At 41.9% G+C, this 24,634-nt stretch overlaps 2 protein-coding genes across 18 annotated transcripts in view; one reads left to right on the forward strand and one right to left on the reverse strand.

Moving 5' to 3' along the window:
* MCF2L2 (MCF.2 cell line derived transforming sequence-like 2) overlaps positions 1 to 24,634 on the reverse strand; it is a 163,587-nt gene that overhangs the window by 54,964 nt on the left and 83,989 nt on the right. The window lies entirely within an intron of this gene.
* B3GNT5 (UDP-GlcNAc:betaGal beta-1,3-N-acetylglucosaminyltransferase 5) lies at positions 4,251 to 24,299 on the forward strand. Of its 2 annotated transcripts, none has more exons than XM_064665985.1 (2): positions 4,251 to 4,313; positions 19,718 to 24,299. In XM_064665985.1, the coding sequence occupies exon 2, from the start codon at positions 20,057 to 20,059 to the stop codon at positions 21,191 to 21,193; it is 1,137 nt and encodes a 378-aa protein (XP_064522055.1). In that variant the 5' UTR covers positions 4,251 to 4,313; positions 19,718 to 20,056; the 3' UTR covers positions 21,194 to 24,299. The 2 variants fall into 2 exon arrangements, with proteins under 2 accessions (XP_064522055.1, XP_064522054.1); XM_064665984.1 differs by lacking the exon at positions 4,251 to 4,313 and adding an exon at positions 19,048 to 19,183.

The raw sequence follows: 24,634 nt of genomic DNA on the forward strand, positions 1-24,634 counted from the left end.
AGCAAACTTTAAATGCATGTTCAGAGGACAAGCAGTGAGTTTGGTCTTTGTACATGCTTGGAAACTATTTTGCATGTATACAGTAGTGCTCCATACATATGTGATAGCTGAGGCCACTCCTTATTCCTAAACTTGACTCTCTTTCATTCAAGTCCCATAAATGACACCTCAGAGTCCAAACTCCAGAGCTGGTCATTCATGAGGTTAATTCTGTCTGAATATAAGCTCTAGGAGAGCTTACAGTCTCATGAGGATTTAATTCAGAAAGCAAGGATTATGCTGCTTATGTGACATGCCACATCTGAGTACAAACCCACCAATGCCTTGCAATTTTCCAGCTTATTATTCAGTAGTAATAGACATGAATGAAAATTAAATTAATAACACAACTGTCACTCCTACCACTGCACACCCATCGCTTCAATTTACAGGTTACTGTGCTTATAAGTGACCACTTGCAAGGCCACATTGACAACTCACTGAGAACATCAACACCACATGGAAGATCTGGGGAGTCATCTCATGAAAAGAGTGCTGCAAAGGTGACTAGAAAAATGATAGGTGAGTCAGATCCAAAGCCAATCAACCACAGAAATATTTCAAATTTTCTTATCTGATGGGGATCATCAATATCAACTATTTGGGTGGAGTTCCTTGATTAGTTTATCCACTCCATTACTATGAAGGAACAAATATGCACCTTCGCATGCTCCCACTCACTTCATCCTGCCCTCTTCCTTGCATTTGACAGTGAGGGCACACCAGCATGCACACTCAGGTAAATTGAGCGAGAGGAGTTGACTCAACTCAAAACTAATCTCACAAAAAGAAAGAAAGAAAAAAAAAGGTCATCCCAGCTGCATGCTTGCCAGCCCTGTACAAGGGATGCAAAAGGACTACATGGAGTGCGTGTGGGAAGAGAAAGCAGAAGGGGCAGCAGCAGCCCTAAATGAGCTTAGACTGATTATGAAACATCAGAATAGACCTATGAATCACATTTCTTTTCATAAAATAATACCACAGAACATCTGATCATCTCCCCACAATAACATCTGAACATAAATTGAATACTATCCCACTAATGTAGTTAATGCATACAAGATACTAAGGAATGCAGTCATTAGGACTCCACGGATTTGGTCAGTTTGCTACAGTAACAGGCTGCCTACAGCCATTTGTGTAAATGAACTAGAAAGGGTTGCTCTTCTTGTGATTTTACCAAAAATGCCCAACTCATTCATACTTCCACTCTAAGCACAGTCATGTAGTTGTGTAAGACTATCACATTTCTCATACAAGAAACATCTCATGGATACACAGAAAGATGCTGGTTTTGCTTATCAAACAGAACTGTTCTTCTGGATTTTTAGATCATCTTTCTATTGATTGAACATCTCCTCTCATGAATTCTGGGCCCAGACTATACTGGGCTGCACTGGACAACACAACAGTTAGGCCACACAGGCACCTGTCACAGCCTCTCCAAATGCACTGTGCAGGTTCATCAGGGCTCCCTGTAGACTCAAAGGCTCAGAAGCAATAAATGACACATCTCTGATCCCAACCTCCTTGTGAAAATACTTCATTGGTAGACAGGCTTCTGTGTTACTTTCTTTTGGAGAAACAAATTGTTTAACAGAATTTCCCTCCTATCTTCCTCTTCCACTGGGCAAGAATAGCTAAAAGCATGTTGCTCATATTGAGAGTATGAAACAGTAAGAGCAGAGCAGCTTAACACAAACCTGCAGGAATTACAGATCACACTACAAACCCATAACATCTAAATATTTCTCCCTGTTCTATTGAATCTTATCAACTCATTATTTATACTGATATTGGGCCTGACATCTCCAGCCAGACATGAGGCCAACTGGGATGGATGGCTGTATGGGTACAAGGAATCTGCCTGCCTAAGTCCCTACCCCTTCAAGTGCGTGCTGCCCTCTCCTGCATCCGTTCTCCAGTATCAGTCCTTGCCCCAATAAACCACTTTGCTCTCTCTAGACATCTCTGTGACCTGTGTGTGCTGTAGCACTGCACGACAGCAGAATCACAGCCAGGGTAGGTGTTTCCTGTGGAAAAGCACGTGTGAGGGGCTTTTCTGAGTAGTAAGCTTGATCGTGCAGGTTCCTTTCTTGTTGGTTTAGAGATGCAACTTGGTCTGCAGCTGCCAGGGCTGAGTGGGCAAGATATGGCTGAGATGGGATGTTTAAGATCTAATTTATAAACAAATAAAGGTTGAAAAACCCTCCCTTCCAACATCACTGGGGGAAAAAAGAAGAGGTAGAGCTTTATTTCTTAATAAATTTTATCTTAACAGAGGACCTGACCCTTACAGGATTTTGTTTTAAGACAAAGAGAAAGAAAAGGGGAAAAGGGAAGGAGGAAAGGAGAAAGGAGAAAGAGGGAGGGAGGGGAAGTGTGATTACTTCACTGACAGAGATGCTGCATTTAAATTGGTGAAAATTCAGATCAATCAAGATGGGACATAAGTGAGCACAAAGGAAAAGCTGTTGATCCTTTGAGCAGATATCACTTTTCAGGAGAAAAGTGGACATAACTATAAGACAAACTCAGTCATACCAAACTAAGTCTCTTTGCAGTGCTGATTAGAAGCAGTCACTCTTGTTCAATAATTGAAATACCTCTGACTTTGCTTTCTATGTACCCAATTCTTCAAAACTTGTAATTATATCTGAATCATGCTTCCACATACACACACCTTGCATTGTAAAAGTATCTCCTGATTTTGAAAATGTGACTCATTGAAGCTGTATTTTCTGGGAGCTGCATGATCCAGACACAGATAAGGCACAAATGATAACTGAAAGTAAGAAAGAAGAATAACTTATGGAAAAAAAACTCCTACGTTTGTGAACTAGGGAAAGAATCAGTGATTATCATTCTGATAAGAAAAATGCACGATGCTTGGTTTATAAGGCTATTTCTATTACGATTTAAACACTGCTTAGATAACATGTCAAATTTCCACAATGATCTACAAACTTTTCCTTCTAAGATGAACTGCCAATTGTAAAGAATTATATTTTGTCTTACTGGAGAATCAAACAGACAAAGAGAAATCTGAGAAGGCTGCTATAAAGTACTTAGTCATACGAAGACGTATAACAAGAGAAAGGAGAGATTAAGTGAAAAACTCCATAGGCCTTGAAGTTTCTCCAAACAAAACCTGTATTGCAAAGCAACACATCCTTCTGTGGGATCATTAGCTGTTCTGATTTTACCCTTGCTCTACTTTTGCTGGATGACCTTGACAACAGTATTCCTATCTCTGATTTTCTCTCTTGTGTGTGAAAAGAAAACAATTCCTTGCCTCACAAAGATGTTGTCAGGTTTATGGTTATAAAGTGACAAACAGACCCTAATTGTCCTGATATGCAATAGTTAAAATTTCTGTGAAGTCAGTGATGAGGTCAGGAATGATTCAGATCAATCACAGTCATGTGAAAGAATGGGAGATACACAATGGGTTTGTATTTGATATTTTGTTGAGTGAGAAATCTGTCTGATTCTATGAAACCATACAAGGCACAGCATTATAATGGTTTTTCAACTGAATTTGAATGAGTGGGTTTTTTTAACTCACTTTTTCTCATTGCAAAAGTTTGCAAAAGAGTATTTAAAGAAGGTGTATTCATAGCACTTACTTTGGTTTGGTTTTCAAATAGTTCTGTCTCAGTCTACCACCCATGGAGACTTACTGTTGATCCTTCAGTGAATCAGGCATTCCCCTTAAGGTGGTGTAAGAAGTCACCAAGGTTTGTGGGGAAGGCAGAAGAGAAAAAGAAACCCTAAATCACTCTCTTTCTTACCCCTCTGAAGATTTCCAACAAAAAAGTGAGATAAGTTTCACTGTGACCTGCAAACTAACTACCTAGCAGTAAGATGTTATTTGGCACCTCGGAGACTTAGAGCAGCAATTAGCTAAACTTAAGAAAGTAAGACGTTTTTAAGATATAAGTACTTTCGAACTTCTAAGCAGCATTACTTTTAGCACTTTCGAGTGTCGTCGCAAGACGCAGTTTCCCCACGCAACACACAGCAGTCTCACCCTCCCCACCTCCTCGGGAGCAGGGATGCTGCCCAGGGCGGCAGTGCCGCGGGGGGGCAGGCTGTTTACAAACAGTGGGACACCCGAGCCGAGGAGGGAGCCCGGGCCGGGCGCGGGGAGGGGGCGGAGCCGGTGGCTCCGGGCCCGGGAGCCCATATGCTGCTGGGGAGCGCGGCCCGGCCGGTCCCTCTCCCCGAGGAAGGAAGCGCAGGAGAAAGCAGCTCGCCGGCCAGTCCTGGAGGTGAGGTGCGGGAATCTCTGCTGAGCGTCGTCACGTTCCCCCTCCCGCTTTCTAAACTAAGAGCAGCCGGGTTATTCGTTCCTCTGATGACTAAAGCGAGTAGCCGGGTAATTAAAATTAGCGAAAATATTCTGAATTTCTAAATGCTTTTTCCCCCTCTCCTCTGTCTGGCTTCGAGAATTGTAAGAGCTGGTCTGTTCGGGGGAGGAGGGTGTTTTACTTATCCGCGTTTCAGGAATTGCGGTTCCCTGCTTTGGACAAACGAGTTTTCCAACTGCTTTGTTTCCAAGGTTTCGGTGCAGACCGCATCCATTAACGCCCTACGCGCCTGCTCCGCTCCCGTCCGAAAGAAGAGTCGTTTCGGGGGTTTGGGATTTCAAATTTCTGTGATAAACGAGACGCAAAGTTTAGTGCAGTTTTAATGTCTGTTCATGTAGCCTTTTAGGAGATTCTCCCCAAACCTCTGATTGTCTGGCAGTCGATTATGTTTAAGAAAAAAAAAAAAAGGCGGAAAAATATCAAACTTTTTGTGGCCCTTTCAGGGTCTTTCTCATGCCCTGAGCCTTGGAGGGAAAACCCGCGGCGACTCGAGCATTGCGGTGAAACAGCCCATTCAAAGCAGCGCCGTTTCCTCCCGCCCCTTGTTCCAGCAGCCCCTCCCGGCTTCGTATTTCTCCAAACTGTTTTTTTTTTTTTCTACAGGAAAAGTGTGGGATTTTTCCCCCCCCCTAAACTGTTCTCACCCAAGAAACTCGCAAATCCGGCTGGGAGTTTCTCCGCGCAGCCCTGGGTTGCAACACGGGGACGCGCCCCCGGGAACGGGGCAGCCGCTCCCCCCACGGCCTCGTTAGTGCCGGAGCAGCCCTCCCGAGCAGTTTTTGGGGACTCCTTAGGGAAAACCGGCGGGAGAAAAAGCTTTGGGCAAAACAGGCAGAGCGAACGTTTTCCAAACGCGCCTTTGCGCCAAGCAAAGCTTAGAAGAGTATCATGTTTTGCCTGTGCTCTTGTCCGGGCTGCGGAGCTCCCGGCGGGGGAGGTGTGCGGGGACGGACCCGGCCGGCCCCCGCCTTTGTTCCCCCGAAGGGGCGCCCGCAGCCGCATGGCTGGAAGTTGTTGTCTGCCCCCCGCCCCTCCCAGGCCACTCCCGGGCTCCGCGGATGCCCCGGGGGATGGGGATGGGGGAAGGCGCGGCGGCGGGAAGGATCACGATCGCTTTCCGCTGGTCTGGGGGTTCGTGGGGGTGCCGGGAGGCGGCAACAACTATCCGGGGAAACCCCGTGGAGGCGGCGGGTTGTCCTTCAGCCCGAGAGTTTCCCAGTATGTTCGACTCTCCTGGGTTTCCGAGGTTTTCGGGAGTGCTTATGATGCTTTTGGCGCCGTGCGGGGCAGAGCCGCGGGCTGGGGCGGCGGGGCCCGAGAACAGGGGGAGTCGCTTTGGCTCATCCGCGTTGCGGGGAGCACAGGGAACACCTGGGCTATTTTGGGAGGAGCAGCTTCGTTAAGTGCTCCTGCGCAAGACCTTGGGAGTACCCAGAGATGGGAGACTGACATTACGCCAGTGTAAGCAACTACAGCAAGTGCAAGACAGTGAGAAACCCCTGTAACTATCTTGGCTCTGCAAAGCAGTGGAGAACTCGGTACGTGCTGCTCTCTTGTGCTGCCGCATCCTCATCTGGGAACTGCCCAGGCTTATGCCTGAGGATCTCTTAGTGTTGGAACTACTAATGTAGCTGTTGAAATCTGTTTTGTATGATGCTATCTTGTTCTCATTTCTCCTCCCCAATTCTTGCATTTCTCCTAGCAGTTGCAAAGGGAAAAAGATGGGGTTAGCAAAGGGATAGATTAATTTTTAAAGAGAGAAAATAGCTGTACTCTAAGAGAGGATAAATGCCAGGGCTTTTTTTCTTTACTTGTTGAAGAGGGCAGGAGACAGTAAATCACTGTTGATAACAGCCATGGAATATTCTAGTATTCCAGAAGGCTGAACTGTTACATAGAACTGGATGTTGCTCTGGTATTTTGGAAGTTACTGGTTGTTCTGCACACAACTAGTTTTATAGAAGTCTATCTATTACATACAGAAATGTAGTATCTCAGTAAAACTGTGGGCTTTTTCACTGGTAGGGGTTTTGGAGTTTGTTTTTCTGCTTAGAAATCTAATAGCAGTATGTGCTTACTAGTTGTCTTCCATTGAGTGAATCAAAACTGTATCACTTTCTGCTTTCTCTAAGATCCTACATTATTGAGAAACAAACTGGTTGCTCCTGCTGCCCAAAGCAGTAGTTGGGACAGTCTCTCTGACATCTGGCCAAACTGGAGTAGTGAGTACTGACACTAGGAATGGTAATTCGCCTACAGATTAGGGAGAAGCATGTGGAAAACCCTGCAAGTCATCGCTTATCGTGTAAAATGCCAGTGGCTTATGTGTTTGGTGTTACTCTGCACCTACAGTGTTACAGCATCTAGGATGTGCTGAGCATGGCCTCTCCCGTGGTTGTCCCTCTAGGCCTGAGGAATTGCCTAGGTAATCCTTTAACTCGAAGGTGTTGGTAACTGAAAGTACAGAAGTACTGAGGGGGTTTTGTTGTTGGGAAAGCTCCCTGTGGTTTTGCTGTCGCTGCGGTAGGTCTGCTGGGCCTTGGAACTGGCAGAAGGAGGTGGAGGGAGTCAGAACGTCATAGATTAGCATTGCACTACTGGCTCTTCCTTCCATATGGCACTTGCAGAATTTAGTCAAATACCTTCCTTAGCTTCCTAGGATATGTGCATCTTGACTGAGGCTATCTGATTATTCAGCAGAGCTCAGTAATAACTTATCTTTGCAATCCTGTGGAAAGCAGCATGGTCTACATCTGTCAGGTTGGCTGGAAATGAAAGGAAGATTTTCCACTGATAAAGGAGACACTGTATAGTTGGAATCTTTGCAACATTTGGAAGATCGTGGTCCAGATCCTGAACTGAGATCTGTGCACTCCTGAGTCTTCAAAAACTGAAATAATAGTCATGGACACTAGAGAGATTCTGGTGTCTCTTTCATGAACTTTCTTCATGGGACATTTGCCCTTGGCAGCAACAAGGGGAATGCTACAGAAGTACCTTTGAAAGATGACACTTGACTTAAATTCTATAGTCAATGGGGAAACCACCACAATGTATGGAAATAGGATGATGAAACACCTTTGCTTTGGAATTGCAGCTTTTCAGAATGAACCTTTACCAGTCCTGAGGTTTACTTATTGCTTGGCTGGCTGCACAGGCTGATCTTCAGCTTAGACAGAATTGTGGCCTGGAGATGCTGTGGCTACTGCATGTCCGAATAACTCAGAAAATCTCCCAGATCCCCAAACTGCTTAAACAACCTGTGAACAGAGGAAGGGAATGTTATAAGTGAAAGCAATTTAGTTGGAAGGACTGTTGAAGAGGGACATACATCTACATATTGTTCCTGCCTTGTAGCACAGAGGAAGTTGATTTCCTGCAAACCAGTTTCATGAGGTCAGGGTTGACTGTCTGATACTATCTCCAGATTTCCAGATGTAGTTTTAAACTTGAATAAAAAGTGTTCAGTCACTCAAAACTCACAGGAATGTTGCCATGCTCTGAAGGTACATTGTCACCTTCCAGGTGCAGCAGCTCAACCTCACCAACTCAGGTGAGGCCACATCTTTGGAATAAAGAGCTTCTTTTGTCAACATAGAGCATATTGTTGGAGATACTTTGGGACATGGTGGCAAAGGAAGGGATTTAAGACTTCCTTTACATTTCAAGCTGAGGAAAGTTGCTTCAAATTGAACATGCTGTTGGCCCAGTAAGTCTGCTCACATTTCTTCTGCTGCTGGATCCGGCAAGGTTTGTTTTTCTGAGTTTCACTTCTGCAAAGACCTGAGGAGGCTTGTCGGGCAAAACTGACCTTTTGTCTTAGGGGAGGAAACTTGGTATTCTAACTGCTGCTCATCATACATCACCGCAGCCCTCTACCCCGTAGTTGTGTTTTTCCACGGAGTAGGAAACAGACAGAGGATGGATGGATTTCCTGATGCTTGAGTTGGTTAACTAAAGGAAGATTAGTCTTTAACTTTGCATTGTACACTGGAGTGGGTAATCCATGTGTTTTATTGTTAAGACCATACAAAGTGCTCTCACTTTCACAACTCATCCTTGTAACCTTCCTGACTTTCCAATAAAGTCTTATTCACTATATTTTCCAGTAGGAAACCCGTGTAGGGGGTACTAAGGGTGGCAAAGGTCATTCATTAGTCATTCTTATGACTAATTTTTTTTTTTCAAGATTCTGACTGCTTTGTCAGCAGGACTTGAGCAAAGTCCTGTGGCAGTTAAAAATACTGACTTTCTGGTGCACTGTAGTTAAAGCTCAACTTTCTAAAATGATCAGGCTTCTTTAGTGATGTCTTTGTTTTTCCTTCTGTCTTGCTTTCTGCCTTGCAAGCTTCTGCTCCCATCTTTGTAGCTTCCTTTTAGAGTCCACAGCATGGTGTTTTGCGGTCTGTCTCAATGAATTCCATTTATATTTTCTACTTAACTCCGTTTCACTAAACTGTCCTCACAGCAGTTCTTATTCTGGTACTGTGTGTATGCAAGTGCTGTATGTAGTTCAGTTACAAACTTGGCCTTACATTAGTCTTGCAAAGAAGTGTGTTTATATATACACACATATGTACAATAGACATGTATTTTTAGATATAAAAATATTATTTTTACTAGCTTTTGATATTACTGAATAGTGTGACCTATTATCCATTTCACCTAAGCAGAGACAAGTACTTCTGGTTAAATGCAAATACACAAGTTCCTTCATTTAATTTACAAAGACTGTAGTCTTGAAAAAATCTCACTGCTTATTAAACATGTTGGGAATGTTTTGCAGCTCCTTTGTTTGACTTTTCTTATCTGATTTGAATCTTGAAGCTAGGCCTGAGGAATTCTTTGTTTAGTCATCTGTTCTGTGGCTTGTTATGGCCAGTGGCTTGTTAGCAGCTCTCAGTGAGGGCACTTGAGCCGTGGTAAGCTGGAACTGCAGGGTGCTGTTCTTCAGTGGCCGCAGCTCTCTGTGTTGTCATGTTTCTCATGAGTGCGTGATGGGGGCTTGGTGCTTTGCTTTGCTTTTCTGCCATGAGCTGTGCTGCTCCTGCTCCCCATATTTCATAACAACAAAAAGCAGATGAGTGTCTCCTGTTCAATCCCTGGCCCTGTTGCATTGCAGAAGAGGCTGTATAAAAGGCCAAAATTCTTCTTAGTTCCCACAGAAGTAGGAGAGGATTAATGGAATTCATCCCACCCGGTTTGCAGACAGGCTTAAACAAAGCCTTGCACCGCTATTATTCCAGGCAATCTGCAGCTCCTTTGTATATGATGAGGTGGTTCTCGATCCACATTATCCTAAAATCTGAGATGTCTATGCCTTTCAGGCTGGCTTGAAGCAACCATGAGGACCCCCCATATGTATTTATGTGCCTTTGCTATTGAATTTGTTTTTAAATTTTCAGTGAACCATCAGCTTTTGATGTGATCTTTGACTGTCTTGAAAACTACATCAGGGCCTTGAAACTTATGTAGTCATATAAAATAATTGAAATTAAAATTTCACTACTGAACTAAAGGAAAAGGATAGCTGGATATATGAATCCAGATCTCACAGAAGTGCTAAATCATTATCCCCTCTGGTCCTTTTTGTTGGCCAGTTCATCTGGTACACTTAGGTTTAGCAAAACTTTGCTGTTTTGTTTAGTCTTTTCCCCATACTGACAGTCACTTCACAAGGAGTGATGTATTTTGATACAAATAGAGATTGGAGTGCCTGAACCTTACAGGTTTGGATGGTACTTGTTTGATCAGGAGTTTGATTACTCAAACTACCTGTTCCTCTTAACATAATGTTTATTCAGTTTAAAAGTTAACACTAATTGGGCTTTCTTATGCCAGTGAAGGCTGTGTGAATGCTTTCAGAATTGTGGGTTGGAAGTTAGGAGAAATGGACAGTCTGATGTGTTGCTATTTCTAGATAATGATTTGCTTAAAGTTAGGGTGACTCTTTAATTGAATTCAAGGTGCCATTTATGTAACTTTAATTTAAAGACATTAAAAAATTTCAGTTCTTTAACTTCTGTTGGTATATCTTGAATGACTAGTACTTCATGCTTTTATAGAAAACGTGTGTGTGTGTATATTGTATATACAGACTTCATGTTTATGCAGAATTTGCATGTGTTGAAACAGTTTTAGCAAATTATTGCTGAACCACCCCAAATGTAATTAATCTCTTAAGAAAATAACCAAAGTACAAATGCTAAACAAGAAGTGAGTGTGTGGTCAGATAGGCTGCTTGCTTGATTTGAATAGATGCATTTCCTATTAATAAAAGAAGACAACCCACTGGATGGGGTTATCTCCAAGAAGCAGATAGGGTCATTTAACAACTCCCCTCTTTCCCCAGCCTCAAGCAGAATACAGAATTTCTCTTTTTTAGCTTAAGAGTTACTGGCAGCTCTGCACAGCAGAGAACAGGAGGGTGTGAGAATGAACAAGGCCTGATTCTGTTCAGGGCCAAGGGAACAGTGTGCAGTGACTGTCAGTTCCTAAGTGCATGTACATCTGTGGGTGTATGGAAAGATGAAGTGGCTTAAGCAATATTTGCTGTTGGTGATCTCAAGAGGAGGCCTTTGAAGTGTTGTGGTAATGGCAGCTCCACTACATTTGTGGGAGGGGTGAGCCATTAGGGGTCATCTTCAAGAGGTCCTCTTCCTCATGATTGTTCACTCATCAGAAAGCTCACCTTTAAAATTAATTATACATACACATGCTTCCTTAGATATGGATAGAAGTATTATTTTTCTCCACAGAGCAGCTTCTTTTCTAGGCTGATCCTACAGTTGCTTTAAGAGGACTATCTTAATTACTAGGAGACCTTTGTGTGTGTGCTTTGCTTGAAGTACAGCTCTGTGCATTAGTGTAGCATTAGACCTTGTGCTTGCTGGGTCTGTACATGTGGTGTGGAAAGCATGGCCTTGAAACTAAAGACCTGAATACTTCCCCAACAACTGAGAACATCAGTCTTTACTGTCTAGTATCCCTATGCATAGGACTGGGAGATGATTTCCTCCTTAATTTCTACAGTGTGTGTAAAGAACTGAAAATCAGGCTGTGTTCCTGACTGTGTGACCTGAGTCATCAAGATGGAAGAGTTTTTAGCTGGAGTGGTGATGGTTCTGACTGATGGGATGGGAACCAGAACTAGTGTTCTGCAGCCCACCTTCCTCAAACTCTTGTATATGTTGTTTTTGTCTCCCGGGACTCTACTTGTAGGGACAGAAACTCCTGGAGGAAAAGATTTGATGCAGAGAAGGGTGATCCAGGACTTCTGTCACGCTCAGCTATGTATAGGGCATAAATGGTGTCTGGATGGTAAGTCAGCATGATACTTGGCTAAGGTTAATAAGCCATGCTTAAGAAAGACAGGCAAGTTTATGCAGCTGAACTGAACTGGGAAGTCTAGACGGGATGATATTCTGCTATGTGGATTCAAGAGGTCACATATATCTGATCTGTGCTAACTTATATCTGGAAAGGAGAAAACTTGTCTAATAGAACACTTAAAAAAAACCCCACCAGTTCCTGTACCCTGTAAATTAAACTGTATTTTGACTTTTATGATTCCAACATGTTTTATTATCATTGGTCAAACTGAAAGGAAAAAAAGCACAATCCTTTGGCATGAAAACACCCTGTATCCTAGTCTGCAAATTGAACTTACAAATTCTTATTTGTTTGTGTTCCTGCCTTACTGCTCACATGCTAGTGACTCATGTAACATCCAAATTTTGACTGCAAACTCTGACTGCAATATGGGACATCCATTTGGAGTTTGATGCTGAATTGGGGTTATAAGCTAGAGTATTCTCAAAGAAGATGGATAGACTGGGGAGTAGATGAGATACAATGGTGTTAGTCTTCTGTTTAAGTGTGTCCTTCATACACTTTGTAACTCACTGCATTTTTTTAAAGTAGTAGGCAAAAGAAAAGTTTCTAAGTGAGGCCCCATGGAAAGGCAGCTTGAACTAGTCTTACAATTAGTTGTGTCAGTCTGAAATTTGACTTCCTCTTTTACTTTGGCAGTTAGCATGGAAAAAGTCTGCTTCAGATAGTTGTTCAGCTTGATCTTCAGGTATGGCCTGCAGATTGGAACAGAAATCACCTTAGGTTTGAGGGGAAAATAGGCAGGAAATAACATCTCTAGATCTAGCTGAAAATAAATATCTTAAAACAGGCAGCAGAAAGAATTACTGATTAGGTGAGGCTATGATGTTGTAGCTCTTCAATTAGAACATGTTATGAAACAGGGATTCAGTATTAATGCGTAACTAGGGAATTTGCATTTTCTTGTCTTCCAGTGCTGAGCCTTGCACTGCATCCTTAACTGCTTGATATTTCACAATTGCTTAATCTAGGATGGGGAAAACAGTTTTCTTCAATGTTCAGTTCAAAGCTTGCCATGTGTAATGGGATATCCTTCTTGCAAGGTTGTCTGAAATACACTTTTCTGTAAAGAGATGGATACAGTAATGTGGGATAGAAAGCAGTGGCAAGCGAGCCCTTTGTCATGCCTCTTTTTGCCCACTTTTGCAGGCAAGGTGTGTTGATAATATTCTGAGATTAAGTGAAATATAGTCAGTAGAAAATTCATTAAAACACTTGTACACAAGCTTCCAGATAAGATTCCAAATATGAACAGAAATGATCTACTATAAAAGGGGGAGGGAGATGACTTTGCAGAGGTTATACCTGACAGGGTAACATTAACAAATGCAGTTAATGTTCTCTGCCCCTTTACTGCCTTTTTCTGCCTTAGTACATGGGACTAGAAAGGAATGTGTGCCAATCTGACCCATCTTTAAACACTGGCACTGTAAAAGTGAATTTACATAAATGCAGACTGCTGCTCAGTGTAGCATTAGAACTCATTGCTGCCAAAACAGATGCAGTGGGTTGTGAAATAGGTGCCATTACAGCCTTTTTAGCTGTGTCTTAAGAGCTCTGACTTGTCTATGTGGAAATGCTTAACTTAATCCCTTTTCTCAGAAAATGAGGCTTGTGGGGTCAGTCATGTCATTGCTAGACCGAAACTTCTGAATATTATCCTTACAGTCAGTACAAAGATCGGGCTCTTTTCACTCAATCTGCTTCACATAAAACAGAGGATTTCATGTTGGTGCTTGTGTGTTTTATGCAAAATCACTTGAACGAAATGACTCATATTTTGGAGACTTCCATTCAGGAAAACACCATTCTTCCTTCTAGCTTGTATGGGGAAGAGTCTGCAGTGGATATAGCAGGTTTAAACAACTGAGAATTGCAGTCTAAATGTAGACTGGTGTTTAAAAGATGCTCCTCTCCTACCATTTCCACAGTGGCTGTTTGGGGCAACTGATCTTCATGAAGGCAAGTCTGTCCATTCTGGCAGATGTCTCCATTTAGATTGGCTTGTAGCAGCTGGGAAGCTTGCAGCTCATTTTAAGGGAAATTGAAGAAACCACTCTCTTCCTTTCTACCCAATAGTTACAATAAGTGCAAAACCTCTGTAGAAACTAAATCTCTACTGGCATTTAGCTGCCTTCTGGCAGTGCTAAGCATTTACAACCTGTTTCTGCTTCTAGCCCTGAAGGATTGAACTGCTTTAGTCATCTAAAGCTTTGCCATCCTTTTGATTTCTCTGCCAACCAAGACTTCAGAGATTGCTCAGCACTTGCAAGTTTTACACATCAGTGAGAATCAGCAAGTGGGCACAGCATTCAATGGCTCATTTTTCTGGGTGCTGTTGTAGTTATTTGTGATACAAAACTCCCCTGGATGTTGAATGCCCATTTTTTTAATAAGGGATTGCTCTTGACTGAGCAACTTTGGAATCATTTAAACAGTTCATGTTTTGGAAAGTGTTGGATGTTCACTTTCATAGAAAATCATGTGTCTGTTCAGTCTGAGAAGTCCTCAATGCATGCACAAAGAGCATCTAAGAATGCTGATTTCCCATCCTAGGAAACCATTGCCTGAATAGAAGTTCCAGGCAAACTAAAGAGATTGCAGGCAAAGGAGATTGCAGAAGATGGGTTATATGTTCTTGAAACAAAGTCTGAAAAGCTACTGTCAGTCATCCCGGCATTATATTTCTTATTGATTCAACATCCATGACCTGACTGTAAATTTTTCATAGACCTTTGTATCATGTTCTTTTTCCAAATCCTGTTGCCATTGGGACCATGTTTTCCTACAGAACTTGGCTTCCATTTCTCAACAGTTTGTACAGAACAGAACAAGGTGTAATAGTGAAAGTTTTGACATTACTTTAAAATATTTTCATTGCAAGTTGTTAATGATTTCCTTTCATCTTGGTGCTTGCAAACTGTGTAAGAAGACAGACTTAGCTAAGTACCTTACTGCATCTTTTTTTCCTAAAAGTGACCTTCTGTCACTATGACAGGAAGTCCTAGAAGTGTCAGGGTGTAACTTGCTCAGTGTTTCCATTCTGTTTTCTCTTGTGACACAACTCATATAAAAGAACTTGAAGATTAGTTTCAAAGCAACTTCTTAAGATGTGTAAAAAGTTTTTCAAATATTGGGAAGTGAACCAGGGGGACATAGGCCAGGGTAGAGATGACAGATAACATGACTTGTGAAGACATGTCAGCAAAGGAAAAAGATCAGAGCAACCTGGGTTACATAATTTTGTAGCTGAAGCTGTAAGCAGCAAACTCCACTCAGGTCTTGCTCCCATTAACTTAGACACATACTTTCTTAACAGTTGGAAGGGAAAATCTCGATAAGCTTGTGTTTTGATGGCTTATTTGATGTGCAAACTTGACTAGATTTCCTTTGGTCTTTGGGTGTAAGCAATACATAAATCAATAATGCTGGAGATGGAAGAGTTCAATTTCAGAGGAATTATAACTGTTTAAATTGCTCCAAACATGGAAAAAAAGTCTTAAATTCTACTTAACAAACAAAACTCTAAAACATACTTAAACACATGTTCTTTGAAACCTGCAGCCTCTTTCTGAACAGATTTTGAAAGCTTCAAGAAAATCCAACTCACTCTTTTCAGGATTGTCTCATCCTTACACTAGGCTTAACAAATCTGTCTAAATTTACATGCAGGCAATGCTAATCTTGGCCCATGCAGATTTAACTGCAGCATGTCTGCTTCTGTCACCTCTGTGGCTGGGCACATTCCTTTAGCACTGTAGAACTGGTGTCCCTGTGACATCTGATGTCGGGATGAAGCCCACCTGAAGCAGGATGGGGCACCTCTATGATGTGCCTTATAACACTCCACTGTCAAACAAGCTTATATGGAGTAGCTCATGTGACAGGACTATCCTGACTTTAGAGCAAAAGCCTGTCCTAGGGCTTCAAGTTTTCTGTAGTGACAGAGCTTTAGATTTGAAAAGACTGAAAGCTTTAGAAACAGTGTGTTACATCTGGTTCTACAAAGGAAACTCTTGAATCCTGTTGCGCACCTAGGTTAGGCACAGCTTGACCTCAGTTAGCCACTTTCTGATACTTCTTCAGGGTTTCAGCCAGTTGTCTTTTGAGGAGAAGAGGTTGGAGAAGCTGAATTTGGCTTGTTGAACAACTGTATAACTCCAGAGCTGTCGAAGGCTGGTGTGGTGAGGACTGGGGGAAGAGCGAGTGTGAGGCTGTCCCCACTTGGCAGCAGTGGCTTTTGGTTGAACTCAACCATTGCATAGAACTGCACCCTTCAAGTGGCTTTTTGGCACAGCCAAAAGACATGGACATAATGATCAGCAGCTCTTCGGATGACTTGTGTTTGAAACTAGGTAATGTTTCAGCTCTACAATCTTTCTTGTAGGTCTTCTGAACTTTATCCAAGAGTTGTGGATGTCAAAGGAACAGTTGCTACAAATTGTAAAAAATGTTTCTATTTAAAATAGTGCTTCCTGTTATATCCTGTTGTCTGGCAAAGCCACTTGTGATCTAAACTTATCTTCTGTCCTAGGTGGAAAGAGTGAAAAATAAGTATACATTATGATCTTTGTCCTAAAACACACCTTGTGCAGGGATGTGGTGTATTGAAGACCAGCCTGCGTCTGGTACCACATGACAAAGTAGAAAAATGAGATGTTCTCTCTGGGCAGTCTTAGTTGGTTTCTCTTGGGTTTAGGTTTTTATCAGGGTAGTAATAGTTGGGAAAAATCCCCATGCTCAAGTGTGAATGTTGTCTCTTCATGGTTCTTCCTGCAAGGGTCTGTGTCTCTGGTGTTTCATGTCCTGGGTGTCTTTGTGTTTCTTTAGGATCTCTCTTGTCTGCTGCTCCTCAGCAGACTTCCCAAAACTGTTCTATCCTGTAATAAACTTCATACTGACTTTTTTTTCAAATATTGACTTCTGTGGATATTTAAAGTAGCTGCCTAAGGATCTTCTTTTCCATAGTGGTCACTCTATGAACTACTGAGTTTGAAAGACAACCCATGCTAGCTCCACTTTCATACCAGAATATATTCTGAATGCAAAATACAGAACAGAACAGCTGCTACATTCAGTGAGTCATACTTGTGGTAATACTGAAAAGTTAAAGCTCCTTTAAGAAAGGCAGGATTGCTGCAGGATGACAGAAGCTTCCAGTACTTGCAACAGGAGGAAGACCACATGGAGTTATGAATCTGAAATCTGCTGGAAAAGAAGGTGGTTGGAGGGAGTGTGTTTGGTTGATTCTCCCAGTCTTTCTCCAGTCTCAGAGTGAATCTAACAGCTTTCAAGCCACAAGTAAGAAAATGCACATCAAGAGGCAAAACACCTTAATTATGGTCAGAAAAATGACTGTTAAGCATGGTTTTATCTCTGTTCCATGGTGCTTCCTCTTGCTAGGGAGAACACATTGGTGTGTTGGATTGTTTTCTTTTGTCAGAATTATGAGATTCACCTGGCAGCAGATAGCTCCTGTGGTGACTCAACCTGCTTTCCTTAACTTCCTGTTAAGGGAAGGAGAACATGACTAAGCCCAAAGGATGGGTGTTTTAAATGGGGTGTAAAAAGTTCTGGCAGTCCAAGAGTCTCTATTTGTGCATTAGTACCTTCAGTGCAAGTCTCCAGACTTTTTTTGGAGAGAGATGGGCAAGTGGGTTTAGGTCTCCATAAATTTCATCAGTGTTGTTCATCTATAGTCACATTTTTAAGTTTTACCTGAGAGGTGTATTTCTGAGGAGGATTCTGAACAGCTTGTGTCTACTAATGGCTGATTTAATTCCCCTGAACTAGATCAAGGAAATGACAGACCAGACTGTTCCAGCCCTTACTCAGTTAATTTAATGGCTTGTTTTTTCTGCAAGGAAAAGCTTGAGCTCTTGTTCCAGCATCCCTGACTTCGGGAGGGGGGGTGCTAGGTAGCAGAAAATTGAGTCTATGCATCTCTCTTGTCCCCTGCTATCTGCTCCATATTTAAAGCTGTGTCCATGATGACTTCTGTGTTTTGTGGTGGATTTTTTGGTTGGTTTGTGGGTTTGGTTTGGGTGTTGTTGGTGTTTTGGTTTTTTTCTGAGGACTTTTATTTTTTCCTAGTGGGAAAAACTATCATGTAGATTAGTTGCACTGCTAGATTTCAGTGACCTTGTCCTTTGTTTTTGTAGTGTTGATTGTTGTCTCCTTTTACCCTATGACATGGACAATTGCAGACTGTTGCCAAAACTTCTTTTCCAGGTGTAATCTAAAGAAGTTGTATTTGGTGATGAGGAGGCCCGTGTTTACCAGGGTAAACTTTGCTTCAGGTGGTTAAATAGATAACTTTCAGTCCTCTGCTTTTAAGTTTATCATGATGGCAGTGGGCAGCCTGACTACTTGGTATCTTCAGACCAACTCCTCCAAAAAACACTACCAAATGTTTGGATTTCTGTAACACTCCAGCTTGTCTGCATCTCTGAAACAAGAGTAAGCTTTACAATAGTATTCTATTGTAAAGTTGCTGAGTTCATAACTCTGAGGTGCATTGTTTAACTTCATGTTTCCAAAATAAAAAGGGTTTAAACTGATACTATAAAAAGCGCTGACTGACTTTTAATCACCAAACTGCCCATACAGCTTTTCTGTTATGCATTACAATCTGCAATCCTCGGATACACCAATGCGCGGTTTCCATTTTGAGGAGCCAGTTCCCTTCGTGGAGCACCACAAAACTGCTCCAAGTTTTCTTATTTCTAGACTTTGTTGTGTTCTCCTTGTTATCTAGTTGCAAGACTTGAGATGAGTAAAACGTTCTCAAAACGTTTGTGTTGCACAGAACTTCTGATAGCTTGTGTTCTCTTGCTTCAGGAGTTACTTCTATGCAACAAGTGCTTAGCTTGTGGGGTGTCATTCCTTAGGTGCTAGTCCTACATTTCTTGCTTGACAAAGCTCTTAATTGTCGTCTTTTTGTGGCATGAACAAGTAGTTGCAACTTCAGGCTGTTCTTGTCTATTACATAGAAGAGACAACTCTGGCTACAAGAACTGAATTTTAAACTGCAGGATGAGAAGGCTGGACTCGGGTGGTTTTTTGTGCTTTGGGTTCTTCACTAAACCTTAGTTGGTAGCAGAGACAGTTGCCCTGAAGTGTGAGCTGTCTGGTCCTGACAGGGGTGCAGCCTGTCTCTCTGTCAGCCCGCCCCTTAACCGTAGCTCAGGTGACCAGCTGTCTGCACGGCGGGTTAAGGGCGGTCCCGAGCTGGGTCTGGGCCGTTCGGTACCGGCCGATCCGGGCACGTTTGACCTCGTGGCGCTTCTCGAGCCCCGCAGCTGTTGAGTCCAGCGGCCGCTCCCCTCCAGCGGGTCGGGGCAGAGCAGCGGGGCCGTCCTGGGGCTCCGCGGGGGAAGGTGCTGGATGAGGCTGGGGGGCATGGAGCTCTGCGGGCAAGGGGACGGCATGGCAGGGGGGGGCGGGAGGCGGCGGTGAGGGACACCGAGGGCTGCCAGGGCTCCGGCCGGAGCGTTCACCCAGCACTCTCTCCCCCGGGAGCCGTCTCGGGGCTCTGCCTGGTCTGTGTCTTTAGCAGACCGACCGCCCAAAGACAATCTGTAACCCGGGACATTTGTAGGCTGCCTCTCTTTCCGAGCTTATAGTTTAAATAAAATGCCATCTGTCGGTTAACAGCGCTGGGCATTTCTAAGAAAGAGGTTTCTGTGTCAGATTCCTCCTTCCCAGGCCTCCACAAGCTTGCTCTGGGCCACTGATCACCTCTGACTTGCTGCCAGTCAGGTTACTCTTTTCTTTTGGGGGCTGGGAGGGGGTGTGGGGGTGTGTGGCTGTTGATGGGGCGTGTCTGAGTAGTCAGCCATTTCCATGACCAAACCTAATCACAAGTGTGTTAATAACAGCTCACTAAAACCTTTCTCCTCTCCCCCACTTAGAATTGGCATGAATCTTCATGAAGGAGGGAAACACATGAGAAGATCCGATTAGAACCGCAGTGTTTGTTTCAAGATGCCCCAAAGGGAAAATACTCATCTGCAAGTCTCATCTTTCAAAACTGCCTGTGTTCCTTCAATCAAAGAAAAATGTTTTTTGAGAAAGATGACTTATGAAGTTTGTGAACAAAGCTGGCTTCAAAAGGATACTGAGTGAAAGACATCATGCCTTACAAGGGACACTTATCTTGAAGGGGTGACACTGTGCTCTTAAACAAAAACAAAGGCACTTGAAAAACACTGATCCTGAACAAGAATAAGGATTATAAAAACTGCATCAGAATGTTTGTTAGTCCCAGAAGAGTCAGAAAATGCCATTTTTTGCAAATATTTGCCACTTGCTTCATACTGTGTCTCATGATTTTTTGGGGACCATTTGATAATCACATTGTGAGCCATATGAAGTCCTATTCATACAGATACCTCATAAATAGCTACCATTTTGTGAATGACAGCCTGTCTATCAGCAGGGATAACCTGGACAGAGTATCAAGCTACCAATATTTGATCAACCACAGAGAGAAATGTCAGCAGCAGGATGTCCTTCTGCTATTGTTTGTGAAGACTTCTCCTGAAAACCGTCATCGGAGGGATGCAATTAGACAAACTTGGGGTAATGAGAAGTATGTTCGTTCTCAACTTAATGCCAACATTAAAACTCTTTTTGCTTTAGGACGACCAACAGACCATCTGCAGAAAACATGGCAGCAAAGGGAACTTGAGCTTGAAGACCAGAAATACCATGATTTGATTCAGCAAGACTTCTTGGATACTTTTCACAATCTTACTCTAAAATTGCTTTTGCAGTTTAGCTGGGTGAATGCCTACTGTCCTCATGCCAGGTTCATTATGTCTGCAGATGATGATATATTTATCCATATGCCAAATCTTGTTGCTTATCTCCAAAGTCTAACACAAATGGGTGTTCAAGATCTCTGGATTGGTCGTGTCCATCGTGGATCCCCTCCCGTAAGAGACAAGAGTAGCAAATACTATGTTCCATATGAAATGTACCAGTGGCCCTCTTACCCTGATTACACAGCAGGAGCTGCATATGTAATATCAAATGATGTAGCAGCTAAAGTCTATGAGGCTTCACTGACTCTCAATACAAGTCTTTATATAGATGATGTTTTCATGGGTCTCTGTGCCAATAAAATGGGAATTGTACCACAATATCATGTATTTTTTTCTGGGGAAGGAAAGGCTCCATATCATCCCTGCATTTATAACAAGATGATGACATCTCACGGACACGTAGATGATCTTCGCCAGCTCTGGAAGCAGGCTACAGATCCCAAAGTTAAAAAGATTTCTTCAGGGATTTGGGGTAGAATATACTGCAGACTAGTCAATATTGTGCTTCTCTGTAAACTGTACTATGAGGACACATATCCTTGTTCAGCTGCATTTTCTTAATACTTGAATATCTGCACAGAAGATCCACTGAGCCAAAACAGAGCAACAACTTTTTAGGTGTTTATTCAAAATATATGTAAACATGGAAAGAGGTAAAATTTACATGTGAATATTTGGGGTGGGCAGGGGGAGAGGAAGAAGATGGTCCCAGATTTTGTTCAGAAACTTATTGGAATAGCTCTCCTGTTGAAACTTTTTACATTGTAGCCTGTTTTTTTACACTCTTCAAGGGATGCAAGTCTGGATTATAAATGAACTATAATAGACTTCTAGACTTTGAAATGCTTGTTGAAAATGTTTGTTACTTTGAACTTGTCAGTAAGTCTTGAGGGTTTTTTTTAAAGCTGTGTGAACTAAGGCATGTGGCAAGACAAAAATCTGTTATATCAAAATGGAATAGACTTTTCAAAACATGAGGAAAGTGGAACTTCTGACTTGATGAATGAGAGTATTGCAGTAGTTTAAGGCAGTGTAAACTCATTACAAATATTCACCATTTTCAGTGCTTCATCGAAAGTCAGTCTGGACCTGCACAGTTGCCAGTGAGTGCTAAAAGTGAAGACCTGCTACAGTCGTTTTCTCTAAGTTCCCTAAATCTTTGAAACAGGGAAACAGTGTTTGAATGCCCTCTGACTTGGTGGTTTTAAGTAAAAAAAGGAGCTCCCTTTAGAACTTGAAGTGATGAAAATCAAATACTACTCATGTAACAGGTTTGGCTAATATTTCTCTACCTTCTGAAAACTGAATCAGTGTACTTAAACAGTCCAATCTTTAATAAGCAAACAAGCTAAATGAGTTTTCTTTTAAGAATGCTTCTGTTTTCCAATATTCACGATTCTAAAGGTTAAAAGCAAGCAAAAGTCACCAAGAATGTTACTTAGAGCTAATGTGAAGCTTTTAAAGACTTAAAAAAAGCAAAATTTTAAGCAGGTACTAGCAAAGAGGGAGGATATTTTCTGCACAAACTTTGACTTCGCATTGAAGGGATAGGGAGATGGTGATTCACAGAAACCCAGTACACAAATCAAAATAACTAAAATGTTTGTCATCAAAATTGTCTTTAAAATTTCAGGGTTGTTTGTGTTCACAAAACCCTGTACCTCGAATATGTTTCGATGTTAATATCACCTGCAGAGGAACAAAACACCTGTGCATTGTAAATCAAACCAGAACAAAGCGATGTGCGACCTCCAGCCCTCACGAGTTGTACTGTGGTGCCACAGAGATACTGCAGAGAACCAGAGCTGTAGGGTGTCTGCAGTTCTTTCTTGTACAGCTCACTAATGGTGCTTCCACAGACTCTCAGGACAGATATCTTAGTTGCTAATTGCAAAACCTGTGGTAGCTGTACAGGACTTGCTAGTTTTAAGCTGTGAGTAGTAAACTTGGTTTAACTAACTGCTACTGCTCTTGGAGCTGTGCTGCGGGTTTTATGGTTTGAATGGACAGTGGTGTCTCTTAGAGTAGACAGAATCCAGGAGTGAGCTTGCTGACTGTTCTCTAAGCTGTTCAGATGGATGATAGGTAGCTACATAAAATATGTAACTTTCTATAATGGATTTTCCAGAAGGAAGATAATAAGAATCCTAACTGGTTCCAAATGTTTGGCATATAAAGAGCCGACAAATAAATCATTTATCAGTGTCAAAATGACTGAAGAATATAACAGCTATACTTCAGAGAAAACCAAATCCAGTTCCTGTTCTTGCCTAAACATTGATTATAGTACTGAGAATATGTATTTTCTAAAAGAAAAAAAACCACAAGACAACCCTAGATCTATATGACCTGTTGCTTACAGAGAAGATAAATGCACATATAGAGGAAGTATTACTCTGTACTGAAGGAAAGCTGCTTCATCAGATTTCTGACTTGTTTTGAGCCATTTAAATCAACAAAGCTGCACAGCAAAACTGCACTGCTAGAAAAAGCCACCCTGTTCACTGTAGGGAAAGAGGGTCTTCATATGCAGTATGCAACCAAAATGTACTAGTAAGACTACAGTTTTTGCAGCATAACTCTGTGTTGGGATTTGTTTTCACTCATACAAGCAAAAGTAAACCAAGCTTTAAGTAGCCTAAACTAGCTAACATCTAAAACGCTGCTTAAATGTAGTTTGCCATTTTCTGAAAGTCACTTTTGACCATTGAAATATTTTGTTTTACAGTTGGTTTGAGTTTTGTTTGGATTGTTTCCTAATCTTAAAAGGGTCTTGATGTTTGTAGTATGCATTTTCTTTTGCTGCAGTGAAAAGAAGTTGCTTGTTGAATAAAAAGAAAAGCATGAAGGCACTCCTTTCAAAAAATGGAGACACTAGAAAACTTCTTATTTTCTGGTTCTAAACACAATATTTGTACACTTTCATCTGGAACCTTTTTTAACAATAGTCTCGGTGCTCCAATGCAGGGCTGTCAGGTTTTACTTCAGCAAATAAAACTGTATCAGCCTGAATGGTCACTCCTCATTAAGAGTTTGACATTGTTGCACAGCATATTTAATGCTAAATTTTTTTTACCTATTTGTTTGGTTTGCATCAGTTTCCCTTTGATATTACTAATTTTTATACAAAGTGTTCAGTATTTATTCTTAAACTTTGCTCTGTACCACAGAAAGACAATTGTTTTGTAAAATTTGTTTTGAATAAACAGACTTATTTCTTTTAAAAAAAACCCAAACAGTACAGCAGAGGTAAATATCTCTTGTTGCTTTATTTGTAACTGACAGCATCAGCTCTGATGCTTTTAAGTGTTATCCCGAGTTCCCTCTCTAGAGAGCTTCAAACTGTCCCGTCCCCCACCTTCCTTTCTGTTCTACCTTGCTCCAAACCTGCCCTCAACAAAGGGCAAAATCGGTGTTTCCCAGGAAAGAGACAGCTCACAAATTTGTTGACCAAGCTTCTGGGTCTAAAGTTGTGTAGAACTGCTAGATATTAGAAGCTTAACCTGTTGTTATTTGTATGTTCTCTTTAGGCAGTTGTTCCTCTGGAGATGTGTATTTATCTCCACAAGATTTCAGGTCCTACTTTGCACTTTTTGAAAACTAGTTGATAGTTTGGGGACCAGACATGGTATTTTCCTAGGGTATAATTAAATTCAGATAATGATGATTTGTATGTCTCTCCAATTTGTCTAACATAATGTATCAACCTAAGGTTTTTACAAATGGAGTCTTTTGCATCAAGTAACTTCAGTGTATACCTGTGTGAGACAGAGGCATAATGTAAGTATGAATTATCTAAATCATAGTGAAGAAGAGAACAAAGCAAATGAAGTCAGTGGGGATTGTGTCATTTGGCTTCTTGCAGGGTGGGTTTTGTTGTGGGTTTTTTGGTGTGGGTTTTTTTTTTTTTAATTGCTCCCTTTGGCCTAGAAACTGTGCAGTTCAGCTAAATTAAGCTGTTTACTTGGTACTTTTTGTTGAACTAAGCGACTTAAATATTTG

The sequence above is a fragment of the Pseudopipra pipra genome, chromosome 10 (genome assembly GCF_036250125.1).
Source record: "Pseudopipra pipra isolate bDixPip1 chromosome 10, bDixPip1.hap1, whole genome shotgun sequence".
Classification (NCBI taxonomy): domain Eukaryota; kingdom Metazoa; phylum Chordata; class Aves; order Passeriformes; family Pipridae; genus Pseudopipra; species Pseudopipra pipra.